The 24,128-nt window shown below is 45.9% G+C and overlaps 2 protein-coding genes across 13 annotated transcripts in view; one reads left to right on the top strand and one right to left on the bottom strand.

Annotated features, from left to right (window-relative positions):
• Positions 1–24,128, bottom strand: part of CDH18 (cadherin 18) — a 1,008,237-nt gene that overhangs the window by 554,515 nt on the left and 429,594 nt on the right. The window lies entirely within an intron of this gene.
• LOC106731726 (uncharacterized) overlaps positions 285–24,128 on the top strand; it is a 138,247-nt gene continuing 114,403 nt past the window's right edge. The window contains exons 1-3 of one of the 11 annotated variants that reach the window (XM_089776423.1): positions 285–565; positions 20,151–20,196; positions 21,484–21,725. In XM_089776423.1, the coding sequence (XP_089632549.1) occupies positions 564–565; positions 20,151–20,196; positions 21,484–21,725 (290 nt within the window). In that variant the 5' untranslated portion in view covers positions 285–563. Of the gene's footprint in view, positions 566–9,312; positions 9,457–20,150; positions 20,197–21,214; positions 21,726–24,128 lie in introns of all 11 variants that reach the window. The other 10 variants (XR_012901759.2, XR_016348879.1, XR_016348882.1 and 7 more) reach the window with 10 other exon arrangements.

Raw genomic sequence — 24,128 nt, 5'->3', positions numbered from 1 at the left:
AATAAGAATGCAAAGCTTTCTGATACCATTCTAAAGAGATATTTAGTTAGACTCCTAATTATTCTTTTAAGCACCTAATAAGACATGGCCTTGATTTTCAGAAGTGTGGAGCATAAAACTCACCACCGATGCCAGCAATATCTACATGGGAACAGATTCTTTGAAAATGACTGCACAGCAATTAAGTGTGTGTATTGGGGGGAGGGAGGATTATCTGGATTTACCGAAGAAGAAAGTCTCTGCTTTATGGCTGGAGGTAGGGGGAGGGAATGAGGTCAGCAACTGCTGCAATGAGATGGACAGCACACAGTTTGCAGCACTGACTCACTTCCTCAGAAATGTGAGCTCCAGAAGGTATAAAGGTACAAACAGTGAGCAGGAGGAGCCTCTTTGTTATGCGCAGCAAGCAAAACCAGCAGTAGCTGGTAGGAGCAGATGCAAGCTCGTGAGGAAACATTAATCCAGGCATAAGAAGGTGAGCTCGAGCACGGGAACATTTAACATGCCGGGACACAGGCACAGGAAACAAGCAAAGGCAGAGTTCGAACAGCACAGAGTGATTGATGTGAGTTAGCAACTGTACTTTCAGGTTCAAACAAGAAGGGCAGAAGGGGGAAGAAGGGGGCTCCTCTTCCAAGTACCGGAGGGGGCTGACCGAGTCCGAGTAGAAGCTGCCATCTGGGAGGTTGAACGGGGCGGGGGGCATTTAACTCTTTGGCGCGGCAGCTGTGTTGTGAGTGGAAGTGTGAGGGATCAGGATACATTTTTTCCTGCAACGAGCAGGTCGCTGCTGAGGTGCCTGTATTTTTGCTAGAATGGAGACAGCCAGAAGCACCAGAATCTAGCAGCCACGGTGCTGGGCAGTCCCAGTGGAGCCCAGCGGCTGCGGGGGACACAAGGAAAGCAGTATGGCAGCAGGGGCTGTAACAGCATGGGGGCTGCTAAGCTGTGATGGTGGGGTGGACAGTCCAAAGCAGCCTCAGAGCTGAGGAAGGTGGTTGGTCCAGGGATGGCTGACCCAATGGAAGTTCACCTCTTCAGTATAACTAAGGGTAAAATTCTGAGAAGTGAATTAGTGAACATATTATCTGTATTGCAAAGGGAGGTGTTGGTGGCCAGTACACAGGAGCAGAACAAACAAAGCAGGGAGTAGCCCAAGCAGACAAGAATACCTAAAACATTGGATAATTAGGAAGCAGCATTTTTTTGTCTATGCCAGTGTTACAACACACCCAAACCCAGAGAGAAATCCTGGCTTGTTTAGGTATATGAACATAATTAGGCAGACAGGAATTAGTGTGGCTATAGACTAACCATTTACATGGCTAACTGATAAGCCTGGGTTTGTCAGTTACTGTGAACAGTTATACACAGAATCCCGCTCCCAGGGTATGTCTACACTACCCTCCTAGTTCGAACTAGGAGGGTAATGTATGCATACCGCACTTGCTAATGAAGCCCGGGATTTGAATTTCCCGGGCTTCATTAGCATAAGCGGGGAGCCGCCATTTTTAAATCCCCGCTGCTTCGAACCCCGTGTAGCGCGGCTACACGGGGCTCGAACTAGGTAGTTCGGACTAGGGTGCCTATTCCGAACTACCGGTACACCTCGTTTCACGAGGAGTAACGGTAGTTCGGAATAGGACCCTAGTCCGAACTACCTAGTTCGAGCCCCGTGTAGCCGCGCTACACGGGGTTCGAAGCAGCGGGGATTTAAAAATGGCGGCTCCCCGCTTATGCTAATGAAGCCCGGGAAATTCAAATCCCGGGCTTCATTAGCAAGTGCGGTATGCATACATTACCCCGCTAGTTCGAACTAGCGGGGTAGTGTAGACATACCCCCAGGAAGCCAGCTGCTGCTCTGCTCCGGGTCAAATCTATTCTTCATCAGTCTAGTCTCCCATGCCCCAAGTGCCCTAACTATTGAGCTGTAGCAGAGGTGGGCACTCCAAGATTTTGGAAAATGGTGAAGGGCTGCATTTCTCTATGCTGGGGGTGGGAAGCTTGCAATGGAGGTTGGGTGCAGGAAGGAGCTCAGGGTTTGGGATTGGGATGTAGGAAAGGGTCTGAGAGGAACTTTGGATGACATAGGGGGTTATGACATGGGACAGGGGATTGGGGTGCAGGACTGAATTTTGGCCTGGGGAAAGGATATAGCAGGGGTGCCAGATCTGGGAGGGAATTGTGACCTGGGGTGGGATATATGTGCAGAGGATTTGAGTAGTGATGACCTAGGGCAGGAGAAGGTGATTGACCTGGGGCAGAGAGTAGATAAGTGGGAAGGAATGAGGTGCAAGAAGCAGAGACTGGGGTGCTGGAGGTAGGCTCTAGCCAGGAGTCACTTATCTTAGGTGGCTCCTGGCCAGCAGCCCAACAGGGTCTCCCAGGCTCCTCTAGGAGGTTCCTTCCATATGCTGCTCAGGGTGGCGCACCACTGAGGTGTGACAGGCTTTGTGCTATCCCCCACCTGCAGGCCAATCATCCCAGCTAGGAGTGGGATCTGTGGGCAGGGTGTGCGCAAACTCTCTCGCCCTCCTTGCCTCCAGGGTTATGAGGGCTTTGTCCACACTGCAAGGTTTTTGCACAAAAACAGCCGAGCGTCCACCCCTCAAGCGTGACTTTGTGGAAAAAAAATACAGTAAATTGACAGGACGAGGGCTTTTGCCAGTAAAGTTATTCCTCTCTCCACAAGGAATAACTCCTTTTTGTGCTAAAGCTCTTGCACAGAAAGGTGTGTGTGGAAGCTCCGCAGGGGTTTCTTGTGCAAAAAGAGCCTATCAGAAAAAGCACAGGTGCTTTTTCTTTTTCACAAGAATGTCCATGCAGCGTGAATGCTCTCTTGTGCAAAAGCACATCACTTCTGCAGTTTGTTTTTGAGGTGTGGACATGCTTTTGCACAAGAAGTTTTTGTGGAAGATCTCTTGTGTAAAAACCCAGCAGTGTATACAAAGGCCTGGTGCCTAGAGGGAGCCACCCTCCATTTTGAACAACTGGCTGCTCCCTTTATGTGCCCTGTGCCCCTGACAGTGTGTGGGGGACTTTTCACGCTCCCCTGCTCCCAAGCCAATTGAGACCTGGGGATTGGAGAGCGCACAGTCTCATCCCCCTTCCAGGGTGTGATGGACTGGGCCGGAGCTGGGCACCGCTGAGGGCATCCGCTCAGGATAAATTGCTCACAACCAGGGTTGCTTACGGCCCCAGACTGATGACCTTTCCCAAATAGGTCACAAACCAGTCACACCAAGCACTTTAGCTGCCAATCCAGCCAGCAGGAAGCCTCACAAGCAAAACTCCTCAGACACCCCAGCTCTCCTTGTGCCACAATCAGTCCCGGGCCTTACACACAGGCGAGGGGTTATAGAACCCACTCACCTACCCCAAACAGATTGTCCCAATCCCAAAGAACCAGCTACAGATTCCCAGTCAATTTGCACTTTAGATCTTACCCACAAGATCACGCTGGGCCAATCCTTTAGAATCTATATTCTAAAGGTTTATTAACAAAAGAAACAAAAAGGATGAGAGTAAGGTTGTTAAGGAGAATACATTACATGCACCAAACACCAAGTTCTTGATGCAGGCTCTTAGCAGAGATGTTATAAACTGCTTTCTTAAAAGTCTCTGGTGTACATCCTATGTCAGGATGGGCCAACAGTCCTTCCCGGCTCTCTGTCCCTCGCAAGACTGCATCTGGGATCAGTAGCAGAATTGAAGACAAGGTGGAGACCGCCTCATGGCACTTCATATCCATTCTTGGTGTCTCCCTGGTGGAGCAGGTCACATGGTCAAGTGACCTATCTCCGTTTTACATGACAGCAGCCACTTTGCCCTGGCTGGTTTGCATGTGTCATGGCTCCTTCTCCACTCTGGCACGATAAATGCAGAAGTGGGGGCCAGCAAAAGTACCACAAAACTCTATCTACCAGGTTTTGGTATAAACCTTCCCCCCAAAATCTTAACAACCTAGATTTTGGGAATAAAATGTCGCCACCACCACCCAAATATTAATAAAGCAACCAGGGAGAGACTATTTCAGGAATCTAACCCCTAAAGTTCAAACCAGAACACAAATATTAACCAATACCAGGTTAATAAAAAGAAAAGAGAAAGGGTATGTCTACACTACAAAGTTAATTCAAACTAACGGACGTTAGTTCGAATTAACTTTGATAGGTGCTACACTAGCGCTCCGCTAGTTCGAACTTAATTCGAACTAACGGAGTGCTTAGTTCAAACTAGGTAAACCTCATTCTACGAGGACTAAGCCTAGTTCGAACTTACTAGTTCAAATTAAGGGGTGTGTAGCCCCTTAATTCGAACTAGTGGGAGGCTAGCACTCCCCAACTTTCCCTGGTGGCCACTCTGGCCAACACCAGGGAAACTCTATTGCCCCCCTCCCACCCGGACCCCTTAAAGGGGCACGGGCTGGCTACGATGCCTGTGCCAGGTGCAAGCCTGCCAGCACCCAGCTAGCAGACCCTGCACCTGGCACGGCTCGAGCCAGCCACCCGATGCCCCCCCAGCCCTCCCCCTGTTCCCGGGACCAGGCTGGCGGCTCCCGGGAGCTTGCCTGAGACCGCAAGAGGCGGGCATCTGCCTGGTCTAGTGCGGACATCGTGGACCTTGTCCACGACCTCTGCACTAGGCACAGGAAAGTGGCCGTCTAGGGCAGGAGAGCTGCCAGCCTGGCCACCCAGGAGCAGGTGTGCATGAAAATCAAGGTGGTCCACTGAGACCCCCAACCCTGAGCCCTGAGCTTACAATGGCCGTACTGGGTCAGACCACAGGTCCATCTAGCCCAGTAGCCTGTCTGCCGACAGCAGCCAACCCTAGGGACCCTGGAGGGGATAGACCAAAGACAGTGACCAAGCCATTTGTCTTGTGCCATCCCTCTCTAGCCTTCCACAAACTTTGGGCAGGGACACCACTCCTAGCCCCTGGCTAATACTACTCCATGGACCCAACCTCCATGACTTTATCTCACTTCTCTTTAAACTCTGTTCTAGTTGTAGCCTTCACAGCCTCCTGCAGCAAGGAGTTCCACAGGTTGACTCTTTGCTTTGTGAAGAACAACTTTCTGTTACTAGTTTGAAGCCTGCTACCCATTCCTTTCCTTTGGTGTCCTCTAGTCCTTCTATTATGGGAACTAATGAAGAACTTTTCTGTATGCACCCTCTCCACCCCACTCATGCTTTTATAGACCTCTATCCTATCCCCCCTCAGTCTCCTCTTTTCTAAACTGAAAAGTCCCAGTCTCTTTAGCCTCTCTTCATATGGGACCTCTTCCAAACCTCTGATCATTTTAGTTGCCCTCCCCTCTTCCACCCTCTCTCTTCCCCTCTCCCACCTCCTTTTCCCAGTCTTCCTGAGTTTTGTTCAATAAAGAGAGATTCTATTTTTGACCACACGTATTCTTTATTTTGTACATCAGGAAGGGGGGCTAGGGAAGGGTAAGTGGAAGGAGGTGAGGGAGGAATGGGGTACGAGCCCCCGATGGGGAGGACTGGGCTGGCTCTGCGGGCTTCTCAGGGTGGAAGCTCTCCTGCAGCCCACCAATTGCCCCCTCTCCACAGATGGCAGCCTGCGGCAAGTGCAGCCGGGCTGATGGCCGAGTGCTGTGATGTGCCCAGTGTGGGCATTCAGGGCACTCCAAGACAGGCCTGCTTTGCAAGCGGGGCACCCCTGAGAACTGTCTGTCCGGAGTGGGAGTCGGGTCCCTTTAAGCACAGCCCTCGGCTAGCCTGAGGCAGCAGCTCCATGCTCTAAGTCCTCATCTGATGCCCTGCCAGCACTGCTTCTGGCCATCCTAAACTCTGGTTCAGTGTCCACTTAATGTGGACATACTAGTTCGAATTAGCAAAACGCCAATTCGAACTAGTTTTTTAGTCTGGATGCGTTAGTTCGAATTAGCTTAGTTCGAATTAACTAATTCATACTAAGTTAGTTCGAATTAGCGCTGTAGTGTAGGCATACCCAAAGAGCTTATCACCACAGTAGTCCTGTTGCAAGCATAATGACTAGATGGAACAGTATCAAAATAATATGCTCCTGGAGGAGACATTTACCATGGGCCAGGAACCCCTTAAATCCCTGGCTGCTGGCTAACCCTCATGATCATGACGGCATGTTTCCAGACACATTCCTCAGGTGTGCATTGGCCTCTCTGAGAGCCATTGTCCTTGGAGAAGTGCTAATTAGCATAGTCATTGACTGAACAATCCTTTACAACAGGCAGTGCAGGCCAGTATCAGCACATAGTTCATATTCATAACTCCACACACTTACATCATACAAGTACATGAGTAGCATATATAGAATCCGTAGAACATAAGCCTTCATTTGACACCTCACATGGCCCCCTTTGTACAGACTTTAGGGCAAACACCCCCCGTGGGCGCAGGAATGATCTGGCTGCTCCCTTTAAAATCCAATAATATGACACAGGGGCATGCCTCACTGTTTAAAGTGGCTGGCAGCTCGCTTCAGGCACCATGAGCCCCGGTGGAGAAGAGCTACCAGCCTTTCTGAACAGCCTTGAGGTCTTGACAGGGCAAGTCATGGGCTGAATCAAACAGTTGACAGGCCAAATCCAGACCTCAGGCCATATTTTGCCCTCTTCTGGGCTATAGGATCCTATTTCCTCCCCCATTCATACATCGGGCAAACTACTTGTGTCTGTATCTGATCTCAAAGCAGAGAGAGAACAGAAGGATCCCTGTGATTTAGCATGATCACACTGTTGCTCTTAGGAGAATTTAGAATATAGATTGTGTTATAAAGAAAAGACATTGAATGACTGAAAGTTTGTACTAATGAAAGCTTTGTATTAGAAATAGATACCTTTTGTATGGACAATTTTATCACTTTTCCCATGTGTGAAATGATTGTGTAGTTCCTGGGAAGGGGGATTGAATGAGTTTGGAATGTGTTTGGAAAAAGATAATAACTCGTAGGCTCAGCAGTTTCAGAGGCCAGATGCTAAGAGAAACTGGAAGACTCAGGGGCGCAAGGTACCATCAATAGGGCCCAAGATAAGACAGACCAGTATAGGACATACAGGTGGCCTTGGAGTTAAGAGCAAGCACCCCCTTTACAAATAAATACTGGGAAGGAGGCACTAACATACTTACACCAGATGACAAAGAAAAATGACTTCCAGATAAACAAATGTTAAACAGAACTAATGGTGATTGAATAAGAGCTGACTCAGCAAAATGTTTAGACCTGAATGGGATAAAAGTCCTATAAAAGATGGGGCATCTTGCATGAATCTCTGGGTCTCATCTTGTCAAGATCAAAGCATCAGTCTGGACCGAGAGAAGCCCCCGTTCCCCTCCCTCCCACTCACATTTAACTTGTCTGGCCAGTGAGTTAGGCAAACAACAAACTAGTAACTTTAAGCAACAACAAGACTGTGTGTATGTGTATGCATAGGCCAAAATAATATTAAATTGTCAAGAAATGTGGCATTTTGCCTTATCCCCCTAAAAAGATCCCGTGAAATTCTTTCAAGTATAACGCTGCCAACCCAGCACGAAGTTCAAGCACACAAATCTATTAACCTGGGCCCCATTACGGTTTGGTGTGAGGAGAAAGTGGGGAGTGTCTTTCAGCTTCTTAGTTCAGGACCACATCAGTGAGGGATTTTTTTTGTTTTTTGGGGTTTTTTTTTTTGCTTCTCAATCATAATGTGGCCCCTGACTGATTTTTCTGTGAGTCAGTAGCCCCTGGCCCAAAAAAGGTTCCCCATCCCGCCACAGAGTTTTCATCTGCAGTGTGGAAGACCAGAGTTTGTGTCTGCTTTGCATTAGACAGAACAGGAATTTTAATTGTGGTCTACCACATTCTGTGTGTGGCCTTTACTTGGGCTATTGGATTTTGTGGAAAGGCCCCACTTCCTTTTTTTCCCCCTTGTGAAACATTTGACTTGACTTAGGATCTGACTCCAAGAAAGGGTTTGTGGATATGACTACTGAGCAGAGAGGTAAGCAGCAGTTGCCTGAATTAGGTATCTTAACTCCAAATGATGAGCAAGTCCTGCCCCGGCACATTTCTTCTGCAGCTCCTTGTTCCATGTGCTACCTTCTGAGAATCTGGTTTTAGTTCCTAATTTCCCCATGCATTGTAGAGGGAACCTGAGTGACTAATTTTGGGATATGACTATCACTAAGCAGCAGGGGTTTGTTCAAATTGCAGCAAACTTGGAAGGGTCCAGTCATGTAACGGTATTTGCTGGGCATTTAACGATGGTGTTTCTTTACCATTCAGCCCCTTCTTGCCAGGATGGTAAGGGACGGTTATAAGGAAGAAATGGGAATCGGGGTGACTCAGGCACCAGCCACAGGTTTGGCTATGTTGGAACAAGGTCCAGAATGCAGAGTATAAGCTGTGTGTGGAGGGGGGGGGGGGATAATTTGGAGGTGATGTGATAGGCATGGGCACCAATGCCAATTAAGCTGGAAGTAATAAGGGTTCTCCTATGAGCTGACCCTTACAAGGCAGGGGGGGCATATTTGTGATAGGGGTTAAGAGTGGGATTTCAGATCCCTTTTTGTGGAAATGTGATACATTTGATGTCAAAAAATTTTAAGTCAGTAACTGGTATGGGATAAGAATGTTAAAGAGCGATTATTTGGATAATCATTTAATTAATACAGTTTGCTGCTTTGCAGCAGCCTCCCCCTATCCTCCCTGCCCCCACCTTGATAGAGATAGCTGACGGGAGGCGGGGAGCAGGTGGCACTGTGCAGATAGTGTTGGGGGGGAACCGGCTCCCTCCAGCTCCTGCTCTCCCCCTTTGCAACCTCTCATAAAGAGGCAGCAAGGCAGGAGGAGATGGGGGGGAAGCAAGTACAGTATTTGACTACCTATCACGTTACCAGATTTTAAGGGAAGCAGCCAGATCACTGTTGCACCCGGAGGAGAGGGGGGTGTTTGCCCCAAAAGTTGGTACAAAGGGGGCCATGTGAGGTGTCATACAAATGCTTACTTTTTACTGATTCTCTGTATGCTCTTCATATATCTATATAATGTCTGTGTGTGGAGTTATGAATATGTCCTCTGTGTTAAGACTGGAAGCTTCTCTCTCTGTGGCTGAGCAATGGGCGAGAAAAGTTCACCCTATGGACATGCTAATTAGCAAGCCACCAGGAATAATAGGTCTCTTAAGTACCAGAGACCCACTTGGGAAAGAATCTAGGTGCCTGGCCACTGACCATGTGACTGTCTCCAGCTTGGAAGAGACTAGGAAGGGATATAAATATGCCATGTGGCCGACTCCATCTTGGTCTTCAGCTCAGCTCTTGATCCTAGAGGCGGCCTTGCAAGGAACCACGAGCCGGAAAGAACTGTGGACCCATCCTGACATAGGATGTACACCAAAGACTTTTAAGCCAGCAGTTATAACATCTCTGCTATGAGCCTGCATCAAGAGCTGGGAGATTCGATGCATGTAATGTATGATACTTTAACAACCTTACTCTCATGCTTTTCTTTCTTTTAGTAATAAACCTTTAGATTTTAGATTCTAAAGGATTGGCTCAGCATGATTTGTGGGTAAGATCCAGAGTGTAAATTGATCAGGACCTGTGGCTGGTTTCTTGGCACCAGATAGAACTCGTTTGGGAAGGTGAGATTAGGTTCTAAAACCCCTCATCTGTGTGTTAGGCCTGGGGCTGTTTGGGGCACGGAGAGAGCTGAGGTGTCAGAGGGGCTTGCTCGTGAGGCTTCTGGCTGGCCAGGCTGGCAGCTGAAGTGCTCTGTGGGACTGGTTTGTGGCCTATTTGGGAAGATCTCCAGTCTGAGGCTGTACGGAGCCCCTAGTTTGAGCAATTCACCCTGAGCGGACGCTCTCAGCTGTGCCCAGACCCAGCCCAGTCCGTCACACGACCCAAGAAGCTTAGCCTTATCAGGTAGTCGAGTACTTGCCTACTCACTAACATCCCTAGTATAGGACATGTTGTTCAGGAAAAAATTGCACAGGAATTAAGGAAGTTAGGATAGACTGGTCTTTTGAGCAGTTACCTATAACAAACTTGAGAATTTTCCCTGAGGTTTGGTGCCAAGAATTCTCCAGGGACATACAGGAATCACCAAACTTCCGACCACCTGAGTTATGACCCCCCTCACTTACAACCATTTTTGTAAGTGCGGAAAGGGCCGAAAACCCCCATCCTCGACCCTGCATTTACGATGGCACACGGCGTCTATTGTAAATGAGGTTTTGAGTTACAATACCCCCAACTTGTGACACTTCCCCGGGGACCAATTGTGTCGCAAGTTGGGGGCCATCTGTACTGATTAATTCATCACCCACAAGGTGGAAAAGACCCAGTGCTTTGTTCCATACACTATTCCTTAACTGGCAAAGCTGCTTATAGAGTAAGGGCTTGTGGGCCATGGGCTGCCACATGCCTCAGACTTTGACCTTCTGGGGTTTTTTGAAGGTCACGTTTATTTTGACAAGGCTGTTTGGTATCCTGTGCAGCACAGTGTTGCAATCAGCAGTGGTGCGGGCTGTGGGATTCTGCCAAGTAGAGCATTATTTAAATAATGTTTTGTTCGCAGGATGAGCCGTCAGCCAAATGTGTTCACCTATTGTACACATTTCAGGACCTGGCTACACATTTGGGGGTATATTTGGGAAAAAAAGCAGAGTGTCCTTTCACTATATTGTCTTACTAAGGGATTGAGCTGGACACCAGAGAGGACATAATGCAGATCCCTCTGTATAAGCTTCAGGAGCTATTGGATGCTCAAGAGAGCATTAAGGATTTTAAAAATTCACACTGTGAATAAAAATAAAACTATATTTCTGAGCATCTGAACTTTGCCTGCAGGATTGTTGCTCCAGGGTGGGCATTTTTATGCTCAGGTGGCAGTGGCTAGAGCCAGCATAATCAGGCCACACCATTACATATGAGTCCCTAGAGAGATGAAGGGGAAACTTGGAGGTATGGGAACATTGTCTGAGTCAATTTAATTAGCTATCATTGTGGAAGAGTAACATCTGTTATAAAGGCGGTTAACGTTTATTCAGATGCTGCGAGGGCTACAGGTCTTGAAGTGTTTTCTCAAGGCAAATGGTGTGCACAGACATTACTTGCCTAATGGACACACAGCGGGGTTGTTTGTAACATGACTTTCTTGTAATTTTTTCCCTATTTATTTGCAGTGGTTATTTGGGGATCTGAGCTAGCTAATAAGAGGGTGTGCTTGTGGTCTGACAACAATGGTAGAAGTTATCAAATGCCATATGTCCAGATCACACAAGATTATGAAGTTGATAAGGTCATTTGTTCTACAATGTTTAATCCTCAACATCTGAGGTTGGTTTTGTGGGGGGGAGGGGCGGGGTTTCAAGGATAAGGGCATAGTAGATGCCTTGTCTCGTTTCCAGTTTGACAGATTTTGTGAGTTTGCACCAGAGGCTAGAAGCAAATCCAAAGAGATGCTTTTGGTTCTCTGAAACCTCAAAAGATGATGTGGTCAGGAGAATGGAGAATTTGGCTCCAGGCTCAAAATTTGCTTGTTTTGTTTTCTGTTGATGAGTTCTGTCAATACAAGGTTCCAGAGTTCAGATCACTAATATAGCATACTGGAGAGGGCAATTTTTATGGTTCCTGGGTTAAGGACAATACACCGGCTGGCACCTCTTCTTAATTCTACATAGGACAATGAGTGCTTTCTCCTGAAAGAACTTTTCACCTGTCAAGGCCACTAGGGAAGATGCCATTGGAAAATGTCTGGGAACTGACTTGGGTTGGGGAGGAGACAGCCATGCAAATTACTGGCACCTCCTTGTGGTGAATGTTAAGTATAGCTACTGCATAGGGAAGGCATTCAGGGACCAGATAAATGGCCTGGCAAAGGACTTAAAAGAAGGTACTAGAAAAAAGGAACAGAATGGGGGTGGGAAGCTGAGGACTCCTCTGATTGGAATGGCAGGAAATCCAACTCCCCTTCCCATTCTTATTGCCCATCTTAGAAGAGTGGTGGATGTTAAGGTACAAGCCAGGGTTTGCTGAGGGACCTGGATGGAAATCAAGGTGGAGCCCTCGTTAGCCTGGTATTCCCAGACATCTATATAGTAAAGTTGCAACTTGATTAAAACACAAATCAAGTGTTTCCTGTCCTTCTTTCAATGTGCCCAATCAACCTATGTATGTCATGGTAAATTCTTTCTCACCACCAAATGCAGAGCTGTTTTTAGACTGAAATACATAAGTCAAGATCCAAGTCTCTCATGCTTTAAGACACAATCACCTCATCATAGATTTTTTTTCTATTGGAGGGTGAAACTCTCAAATGTTTCATATGTTCATATTCCAAACATTCAGGAGTAAGACTGGGAAAGCCAGTCACGAAGCTTGGCATTGGAGCAATTGTTTTCTGTCAAGATTCAGAAAAAGGCCAGACACAGAAAGCTGCCTCCTCACCCATTAATTCTGAACTAGAAAGCCCTCCCCCCCCCCAAAAAAAGTGGCCTTTTAGCACAAACATGGATCCCAATCCACATCCATTCTTTTTTCCATCCTTTACATTTGTGCCTTTTTCCTTCTTTTATGTAGACCAGAATCAAATCTTGCATACTCATACTTGCATAGTATGGTTTGTTTAAAAAAAAAATGCTCACCAGGAAAAAAATATTTTCAATTATACAAAAATGTTAAATGTTTTGTGCTCTCATATCAGATTTTTCACTGGTTTCAGGGAAAATCAAATAGAATTTTCATAGGGGAAACACTGCCACCTTGTGTAACCTTTTCTTCTGCCAAAATAATATTTTCCCCAAGGGACATCTATAATTTCTCCATGTAAACCTGATGCAGTGCTTTTAGTGGAAGACTGTGTCAGTGTTGGAGGCCAAGTCATTTAATCTTTGATCACATTCACAATTTTATGTATGAAAAAACAAAGTTTTGCTTTAGTTACTACAGAGAGAAGTGAGATTTAATTGACAAACACATGTACACACATACTTTGCAGCATCTTCTTTGTATAATTGTTTACATGGTCTCCATTTTTAAAAATTTTTTATGGTGAATCTAAATAACTAATGAAACTTATGAAACTAATGAGAGTGATTCAGCTTATATTTGAGTTTTCCTTACCTAAGATATTTTTTTTAATTTATTTTGTAATATGTGACTAACAATAAAACTTCACTATTAATGTTCTTTTTTAATATATACCTATATGGTCTTCATCTACATGTATTTAATGAACAATATATAGGACCATAAAATAGACTTCCAAAGCATGTTTAATAATTATGTACAAAATTGATAGTGTCTCAGCTTCATTTGCTATATATTTGAGAGAGTCTGTCTGTGTGTCTATGGCTGTGTCTGACTACATGCCTCTGTCGGCAGAGGCATGTAGATTAGACACATAGGCAAAGGCAAATGAAGCCGCGATTTAAATGATCGCGGCTTCATTTACATTAACATGGCTTGCGCGGTAGTCTGGACGCTTCCCTGCCGACATCAAAGCCCTTTGTCAGCAGCCCCAATATTCCTCATGGAATGAGGTTTACCGGGGCTGCCGACAAAGGGCTTTGATGTCAACAGGGGAACATCCAGACTAGCGCGCGAGCCGACAAACAGCTGATCAGCTGTTTGTCGGCTCAGCGCGGCAGCCATGTTAATGTAAATGAAGCCGTGATCATTTAAATCGCGGCTTCATTTGCCTTTGCCAAAACAACAAATCTACATGGCTCCATCGACGGAGCCATGTAGTCTAGACGTACCCTATTTGTTCAAGAACTCCTCCTAAATGGTAAAAGCTAGGACTACCAAATTCAATATGCAGCTTTCTCTTATTATAATTTAAAGAAAGATAAGGGATAGGTCATGGTAGGAAAATGGGGTGTGCCTGGAATGAGGTTGCATCTCATAAAACCATACAGAAAAGAGACAGTCACCAACCAGGTTCAAGGTGCTGGCTGGGGCATGTCCCCCAGCCTCCCACCCCTCAGGCACTGTTTAGGGAGGGCAGGGGGAATGAAGCTTCCCCCTGATTTGCATAGAAAAGTTGCTAACTGTTCCCCGTCAGAGAGGGGAAAGTGCACAGTTAGCTGCGTTCCTCAATCTAGCTTGGGAGCACAGGGAGCAGATGAACCTGAACCCAACCCAACCAGGGGACATGCTCCCCTTCCCCAGCTATGCCCACTTGAACTGAAAAGGCCATGGAGAGGCACTTCTCACATGCAGTGAGAAGGCTGAGATAGTCCTCTCTCTTTGGGTTCAGTATGCAGAATGCCTCTAATCCCCAGCTCCACCCAGAGTGTTGTCCTGCCGAGATCTGCATTTGGACCAGTACTGTTAAATGTCTCATAAAATGTTCTTGAAACAGGGTAAATGGTGACTAATCCAAAGCTGACTGCAGAGAGTTACAAAAGGATCTCACAAAACTGGGTGACTGGGCAACACAATGGCAGATGGAATTCAGTGTTAAGGGCAAAATACCGCACGTGGGAAAATATTATCCTAAATATACACTCAAAAATGATGAGATCCAAAATAGCTGTTACTATCAAGAAAGAGATCTTGGAATTTTTGTGGATAGTTCCCTGAAAAAATCCATTCAATATTCAGTGGCAGCCTAAAACCTAAAAAGCTGACAGAATATTGGGAACCATTAGGAAAGGAATAGATAATAGGACAAAATACTATATTGCCTCTGTATAAAGTCATTGTATAGCCACATCTTGAATACTGCATGCAGATCTGTCTCCCCATATAAAAAAGATTTATTGTATTTTGAAATAGGTACAGAAAGGACAACAGAAATGATTAGGGGTAAAGAACAGCTACCATATGAGAAGACATTAACAAGACTGGGTCTTTTCAGCTTGGGAAAAAAGTTTCTCTAGAGTGAGGGGGGATATGTTAGAGGTCCAGATAATCATGAATGGTGTAGGGGGAAAAAAGGAATAAGGTAATGCTATTAATTCCTTCACTAACATAACACAAGACGCTGACCAATTAAATTTATAGGCAGTAGATTTTAAACAAACAGGATGGATCATGATGACTACCTCTTCTGTTTATACCTTCTGAAACACCTAGCATTGTCCACTGTTGGAAGACAAGATACGAGGCTAGAGGGACCATTGGTCTGACTCAGTGTGTCCATTCTGATGTTATATAGAGCTGAAATGTATCTGTCCCTGATGTAACACACTAGACCCCACTAGACTCCAGAGGAGAGATAGACCCCAGGATTCCTGACAGTGTGTCTCTCTTTCCACACAGTTAGTAACAAAGTAAGAATATATATTAAAATTTTAAGGCTAACCAGTGTCCCTTAACTGGCTTACCACAAGATGTCAGAATATGGTAGTGTTAGAGCTGAGTGGGTTTAATATTTATTTAATTTTCTTTCTTTATATAGGAATTAGATACAGTGCTCCTGTCAGCTAACTGCTAACTTGCCTGTTAAAAAAGTAGAGGTCTCCAGTGTCTTAGAGTAGCTCCTGGATAAAGATGATATGTGCGGGGGAGGGTGGATGGGGTTGGTTCTCCTCCCATTTGGTGCTTGATTAGTTCTGAATATGCTCAGTAATACTGTTGAAGCCTCAGTCCATTGCACTCATACTCTCACTCTCCTACCCCCTCAGTTAGGACATGCACAGATCGTCTCTCCCCCAACCACCAAAAACTGAAATGGCACCCCTGAAGTGAAGGAGAGGTGGAAACAATACCTAGTGTCTTAAATGAGGCAAAACTTTTTGTGGAGTTGCTGACAAGTGACCCTAATACGATTCCTGAATTTGACATAATAGAGGATAAAGTGAGAAATGCAGTCTAGGAAATGAAGAATTGTAAGGCAGTATATGATGATGTGAAGGCAGACCTGGGCTATGTCTAGACTACATGGCTCCATCGCTGGAGCCATCTAAAATAGTTTATTCAGCATAGGCCAAGAAGCGGGGATTTAAATAATCCCTGCGTCATTAAAATAAACATGGCCGCCGCACTGTGCCGACAATCAGCTGATCCAGCACAGCGGGGCAGCCTAGACGTGCCGCGGTTGACAAGGGAAGCCTTTGTCGACCGCTCTGGTAAACCTCGTTTCATGAGGCATATGCCGAATAAACTATTTTACATGGCTCCGTTGACGGAGCCATGTAGTCTAGACATAGCCCTGGTGAAATTCTTGGGTTAGAGAGGCATAAAATGGATAAAGTAATTAAAGCCATATGGCAAGTAAAGGGTTAAGTGGTTATCTAGTAAGCAATAGCTTTACCAGCATGATTACCAGATAACTGGAGGGTCTGGCTAGGGGGGAACAATCCCTAACCCTGGCCTCAGTGGGGCTAGGGCCAGAGCAGCCCCTGCTGTCACTGGTTAACCAGTTAACTATTTTAGGTGGTTTTATATCCCTAACGGCAAGACCAAATTCCTGATGACTGGTCTATCTTGGTTCCAGTACATAAGAAATGAAGCATACATGAATATGAAAACTATCAAGAGATAAAGCTATAGTTGCACATGATGAAGATACTGGAATGTATCCTGGATGTTGGGATTAGGAAAATGGTAGGTCCACTCATTAAACAAGACAGTTTGGCTTTTGGAAAAAAGATCTTTAAGAAAGACTTTAGGGGAACATAGATGCTTTTATACCCGTAGAAAAGGTATAAGATAAAGTGGAGTGAAAGATGCTCACACTGGTGCTGAGAAAATATGGAGTTTCTGAGGATTTAGTAACTATGATGAATGTTGACCATTTAAGATAGTGAGCCAAACATATTTTGTAATGACAAGTCACTTTAAAATAAAAGTCAGAGTGCACCATGAGTTGGCCTTAAGTCTAACTTTGTTTAGATTAGCAGAAAGATTCCAGTGGCAAAAGGTGAAAAGCTGCTGTATACAGATCAGATAACAATACAGTGTTACTTTTTCCTCCATAAGAAAACCTGGAGGATGAAATATACAAATGGGATGACCAGTTAAGCAGATATAGGATGAAAATATGCATGATTAAAGCTGAGGTCAATGGAGCTGCCAAAAGGAAAATGATCTGAGATTAAACATAGACTGACCAGTTCAAGTACCATAGTGGCTAAATCATGGAAGAGGGCAAGCTGGAACATTAAATAGTCTAGACTGGGAGTGCTGAAGGAGTGAGGAGTAATGTTTCATGGGCTGTGCATGACAATTATGACACTGAAACTAAAAGCCCAACTGTGTAGAACAATGATGCATTCTGGAACTTGTACAATACCAAAGCATGGAGGATGATATAGAGATGGCAGTTTCAACATGGGGATGTGAAAAATCATTTAATTAGTTAACCAGTTAAACATTATGTTTAACCAGTTAACCAATTAAATGAGGGCAAGTGCAAGGGCTGTTCCAGCACCTGCCAGTTAGCCGTAATCAGTTAACCATTCACATCCCTAGTTCAACGCCCCCAACAAAAGTGTTAGGATTGAAGTCATTGTCCATGATGCGGCTGGCAAAATCCTCACAGTGCAACTTTACTGGTTTGGACACATACAGATAATGAATGAAGGGGACCTGATGAAGATGCAATAGCAGGAGAGTGTGGTAGGAATTAAACCCCAAAGTAGGGATGTAACATTTCTAATAATTGGCTAATCGAATAGTCAATGCAATTTGTACTGACTATTCCATCAGTCGGTTTGGGTACCTCCATCAATAAGGGCGCCCCAGGGCTGTTGCTACACTTCAAAGGCAAAAGCGCTGCGGGAAGTTGTAGCCAGACAGCCCCCCCCCCTCCCCCCGGTCACATCCATCTTGTTTGCCCCTCTGAGGTGCCTGTATACAGGGCAGAGAAGAAGCAATAAAAAATCAGCATAGCCTTTGAAGCCTCGATGCGAGGCCAGGATATGCCGGCTCATCTGACCCTGGGTAAGCTGAAAACATAGATTTGAGAGAGAACAATCAAGGCAATAAGCTGACCTTGAGGCTGCAAGAACTGCCCTGGCTGGCACCTATATTGATATGATCACACACAGTCGGCCCTGGAAGAGGAATCTCCCACTGAGAAAAGAATGCCCAGTGCTCCCAATTTAGTTATCTCTCTTACAAGTGTAAATTAAGTTCACAACTCCCTTATAAGAACTGGCGTCACAAAGACAGACCAGCACCATTTGGCATCACAGATAAGAAAGAGAAATACATGACCCCACGGGTATAAAGATGGGTCCAGCAGCACACACACTTTGAGCGTCAATCTACCATCTATCTGCTGGTCGGATTAGGTGATTGTCCTCCCGAGGTCCACGGGGGATGCCCACCTCGTATTCGTCTTTCTGAGGAATTGAGGGACCGATCCTGGCCTGACATGCTGGGACCGAGCGACACAGAAGGGGGTAAAAATTGTACCCGTATGTGTCCTTTTGTTTTAGTGCATGCATAGAATAGAGCTCTTTAAAGATTAAGCTGTCACTTGGTACCATTATTTTCTATCTTCCTTCTTCCTATGTAACCATAAGATCTGTATTTGCTAGCAGTTAAGAAGTAGAGCAATAGCCATTGTAACCATATGATTTATAAGCTTCTTTAATAAACCTGTAACTGTTTAAGCTTTAACTTGACTCCTTCAGTTGCTGTAACAGAACCAAGCACAATTTAAAAGAACTTCAGCCGGTCATAAGGGACAGGTATAGGGAGAGCTGGGGCGTTTGGATCCCGTCGCTTCCAGGGAACAGATCCATAGGGGCATCTCTCAGCCTTCCCTAGGCTGCCCGCTGCGAAGGGATCCTGTATCCTAGCAGTTAAAATCTGAGATGTAATAAGCTTTTCCTATAAACCTTGGGGCGTCTGTAAGCCTGTTGGCTGCCCGCTGCAACGGGACCCCAGTCCTAGTGGACAAAGACAAGGACGTTAAACTTCTTGGGGTGCCCTTCAGCCTCCCAGGCTGCCCGCTGCAATGGGACCTTGCGTCCCAGCAGTTGAAGAATTGGGTGTAACACACATACACATTGCCCTGACCATCGGCTGACAGGAGCATGGGGCCAGTGGGGGACTCAAGCAGTCCCCTGCTGGCCCTGTGCTCCCTGCGGCATTTCAAAGCACCAGCACTGCATGGAGCCTGGGGTCAGCGGCTGACCCTTGGCTCCATGTGGCACTGCTGCTTTGAAGCACCCTCTGTTTTCCCCACAGACTCACATCTTGCTTTCTCTTTCTGATAGAGGTAGCAAGGTGGAGGGAAGCGACTAGTCGATTAGTGTGTCAACTATCTGAGGTGTCAACTATCTGAGAAGTATTTGCTTATGGGAAAGTTGATTAGTCATTCACATCCCTAAGCAGGTGGACTATAGTGTCTCCTTGAGTAGATGAAGATGGTGAATATTTGCAGAATGACATGCTTTCTAAATGATGGGATAAGAAGAACAAGAAGTATAATTTTGTAAGCCATTGTTCTTTTCTATAGCAGGACTAACAATACAAAAATCACTTAAACATTCTGCAACTAAAACAAACAAATTGTAACCATTTTAATTAACTGTCTGAAAACTGCATTCATTGTAATGTTTAAAAGACCGCATTAGTTTGTTTAATAAATACTAAAAAAGATTCAGAATAAATTCAAAGCTTTATAAACAACCCTGAATGACTGCTTTTGTAATTAAGTGGTGATGTGTATGACCTATGGTTTGGGCTCACACACACTCCCACACAAACAAAACATAGTTGTTTAATCAGCTGTTAATTCAATGCTTTCTGAATCCAGAAGGCTGTTAATTCCTGACTGATTATCTCTCTTTAATTTCTCACGGAGAAGCAAACAGAAGGACATGGTTGTTTACAGCATAATGAGCTCAGAGAAACAATATTAGGCTGCATATTTTCTGGCCATTTTTAAGCAATCTGCTATATTGAATGAGGACCATGTCTATGAATTTCAATATACATGACAATGTTTTCCATAACCTTGCCATAAGGATTCACAAATATTATATGTAAACATATGAAGTCCCTGGAATAAAGTTCTGAATAGTAAAATAACAAATAATATCTCCATGGGACTAGTTCATGTCCATGGACAATAGAGATTATGGGAAAAAATACTGAAGTGGTGTCAAGGTTGAAATTCAGGAGCTCATATGCACTTTGAAAGCAATTAGGAAAAGAGATATTTAAAGAAGGTAATACAAATTTTTTGCATCCAAGGCATAAACTCAGATGTAGCTGTCTAACACGCCACGCTGGAAGTGAAGTAAGTATATCTGTAAAAAAATGTTAAGTACTGTCAAATCAGTATTTCAGGCACCAAAAATATAATTTTAATTATAGTGAAAGGTAAAAAGATCTTTGTTGGGGGTAATGTAAAGAATATCTAGAAAAATGTCCTTCCGATCCACAACTCAAGTATTAGGCAAAACACAGGCCTTTATAGCTGTTTGTAGTTTAGCTGTTTTAATCAATATTTCTAATTCTAATACTTATTTTCTTAAGGCCAAACTAAAGCAATAAATCCTGTTATCTATCCTCATTTGATTTCCCTTTTGTTCTATGTGCAATATCTCAAGATTTTTGCACAAGAGAATCCTTTGTTTCAATTCAGTAATTTGTCATAGGTAAAGTCCAAAAGTTTCACCTTGATTTGGATAAACACCCCAAAATTCAAATACTTATCTAAACCATATCCCAAAAATCAGGACTATTCCTTTCTGATGGCAGAGCAGGAACTTTGCTCATAGTCCTTGTGCAAAGCCAGCCTTGTCCCAGAGTGTTGATTGATGAGACATGGGACTTAATTCCAAGTTCTGCCACAGACTTCAAGTGTGACCTTGAAAAAGTCACTTAGGTCTGGTCCACACTAGGACTTAACCTCATACGGTTGATTTTCTAAGTGATGTGTCCACACTATCAAGCTTCTTGCGTTTCCATTAGAAATTGACTTCAGTGGCCCCTATATTCCTGCTTTTCACCAGAAGTGATGCTGTTCCCGACCTTCCATGGTTGAAGCTACACTAGTGTAGATGCAGTGTTGCTGGAAATTCCAGTCTGTTGGTTTCTGGAAGGTCTCCTGCAGCTGTCTGTTCTGACTGCTCTGTCCAGAACTTGTGTCTCTACTGTTCTCTTGTTGATCTCAAAAAGCCCCAGGAACAGTAGAATGGCCTGTCCCATGTGACCAGCATTGCTAGTGAGCAGCACACTGTGGCATACCTAGAGATGAGTTCCTCCAACATTCTAAATGACATTGCAATGACTGTGAGTACTTATCTTCCCAGTTCCCAGGGGCACAGAAGAGCACCAGCCTGGAATATCCAGGAGATTTTGGACCTCATCGAGGTGTGGAGAGAGGAAGCCATCATAACAGAGCTCCGAACCAGCTAGCGAAATGCCAAGATTTATGGCAGGATTGTTTCCTGCAAAAGGATATTCTAGGAATGTCCAGTAGTACAGGGTAAAAATCAAGGAGTTGCACCAGTCATACCAAAAACGTGAAGGAGGAGAGAGTGGATACTTTGGGGCAGCAACTCACATGTGCCACTTTTAGGAGCAGCCAGATACCATTCAGTGGAAAGGGCGGGACCTGGCCAGCTCTCCCATTGTGGTCGTCGAGTCCAGACAAGACATGCCTGGAGTGTGGCGGAGGGGCAAGAGGAGGAGGAGACAGGCCCGCCGCTGGATGCCCAAGAGCCAGGAGATCATCATGACACTAAAGCCACCCTCCCATCCCCCCCACTGCACCGCAGGATGTCTCCCAGTCTGTTGCCAACCTCAGGGAGGGTACTTGTGGTGAGTTCACAAACTCTGCCTAAATACAAGTGGGTTCAGGCAGTGGAGTGTGAAGTGTGGCATGCTCTCTCTGGGTATGTCTACACTACAAAGTTAATTCGAACTACCAGCTGTTAGTTCGAATTAACTTTGATAGGCGCTACACACGCGAACCGCTAGTTCGAACTTAATTCGAACTAGCGGAGCGCTTAATTCGAACTAAGTAAACCTCATTCCACGAGGACTAACGCCTAGTTCGAATTAAGTAGTTCAAATTAAGGGCTCTGTAGCCACTTAATTCGAACTAGTGGGAGGCTAGCCCTCCCCAGCTTGCCCTCGTGGCCACTCTGGGCACCACCAGGGAAACTCTTCTGCCTCCCTCCCGGCCCCGGAGCCCTTAAAGGGGCACGGTCTGGCTACAGTGCCTGTGCCAGGTGCAAGCCTGCCAGCATCCAGCCAGCAGACCCTGCACCTGGCACAGCACGAACCAGCCACCCACTGCCACCCAGCCCTCCGCCTCTTCCCAGGACCAGGCTGACGGCTCCCGGGAGTCTGCCCGGGTCCGCAAGAGGCGGGCGCCCACCTGGTCTAGTGCGGAGATTGTGGACCTCATCCACGACCTCCGCACTAGGCACAGGAAAGTGGCCGTCTAGGGCAGGATAGCTGCCAGCCTGGCAACCCAGGAGCAGGTTTGCATGAAAATCAGGGTGGTCCAGTGAGACCCCCGACCCTGAGCCCTGAGCTTAGAATGGCCGTACTGGGTCAGACCAAAGGTCCATCTAGCCCAGTAGCCTGTCTGCCGACAGCGGCCAACACTAGGAACCCTGGAGGGGATGGACTGAAGACAATGACCAAGCCATTTGTCTCATGCCATCCATCTCCAGTCTTCCACAAACAGAGGCCAGGGACACCATTTCTACCCCCTGGCTAATAGCACTCCATGGACCCAACCTCCATGACTTTATCTCACTTCTCTTTAAACTCTGTTATAGTTCTAGCCTTCACAGCCTCCTGCAGCAAGGAGTTCCACAGGTTGACTATTTGCTTTGTGAAGAAGAACTTTCTGTTATTAGTTTGAAGCCTGCTACCCATTAATTTCATTTAGTGTCCTCTAGTCCTTCTATTATGGGAACTAATGAAGAACTTTTCTGAATGCACCCTCTCCATACCACTCAGGCTTTTATAGACCTCTATCATATCCCCCCTCAGTCTCCTCTTTTCTAAACTGAAAAGTCCCAGTCTCTTTAGCCTCTCTTCATATGGGACCTGTTCCAAACCCCTGATCATTTTAGTTGCTCTCCCCTCTCCCACCCTCTCTCTTCCCCTCTTCCACCTCCTTTTCCCAGTCTCCCCGAGTTTTGTTCAATAAAGAGAGTTTCTATTTTTGAACACACGTGTCCTTTATTTTGTACATCAGGAAGGGGGGCTAGGGAAGGGTAAGTGGAAGGAGGTGAGGGAGGAATGGGGTATGAGCCCCCGATGGGGAGGACTGGGGTGGCTCTGCGGGCTCCTCTGGGTGGAAGCTCTCCTGAAGCCCCTCGACTGACGGCCCCCCCCCAGATGGCAGCCTGCGGCAAGTGCAGCCGGGCTGATGGCCGAGTGCTGTGATGTGCGGAGTGTGGGCATTCAGGGCACTCCAAGCCAGGACTGCTTCGCTGTCCCTCATCGAATTAGACAAGCGATTGGGGAACCCCCGAGAACTGTCTGTCCGGGGTGAGGGTTGGGTCCCTTTAAGCACAGCCCTCGGCTAGCCTGAGACAGTAGCTCCATGCTCTACATACTAATCTGATGCCCTGACAGCACTGCTTCCGGCCATCCTTAATCCCGGTTCAGGGTCCACTCAATGTGGACATGCTAGTTTGAATTAGCAAAATGCTAATTCGAACTAGTTTTTAGGTCTAGATGCACTAGTTCAAATTAGCTTAGTTCGAATTAACTAATTCAGATTAAGTTAGTTCGAATTAGTGCTGTATTGTAGACATACCTTCTCTGCTTACAAGGTGCGGGGGGCACGCAACAGCTTGTTCATATGTCTGAAGATGGAATGGGAGTCTTGTCTGCACAGCTCCATAAAGCTCTCACATAGGAACTCTCACAAGGTTTTGGGAAGGCCAGCCTTATGCCGTCCTCCATGGTAGGACAGCTGCAGCTTCCCGCTCCAAGACACTAAGTGGTCTGGTATCACTGAATCACAAAGCAGTGCAGCATTAGGCCCAGGTTTATGACCGTATTCTGTCAGCATAAACTCCCGATCGCTCGCTGTGATTCGGAGAACACTGATATCTCTCTTGGCAACTTGGAGGGAGGGAACCTAGGCCATGTGTGCTACACACCTCTCCCCAGGCCATGTGTACTACACACAAATCCCTCCCCACTCCTGTGGGAAGAAAAAGCATTAGTGTTCCTGTGACGGGGAAGGCATTC

This window comes from Pelodiscus sinensis, chromosome 2 (assembly GCF_052426305.1).
Source record: "Pelodiscus sinensis isolate ZL-2025 chromosome 2, ASM5242630v1, whole genome shotgun sequence".
NCBI lineage: Eukaryota > Metazoa > Chordata > Testudines > Trionychidae > Pelodiscus > Pelodiscus sinensis.
The sequence above is the reverse complement of the archived record's forward strand: the minus strand, read 5'-3'. Positions and strand labels throughout refer to the sequence as shown.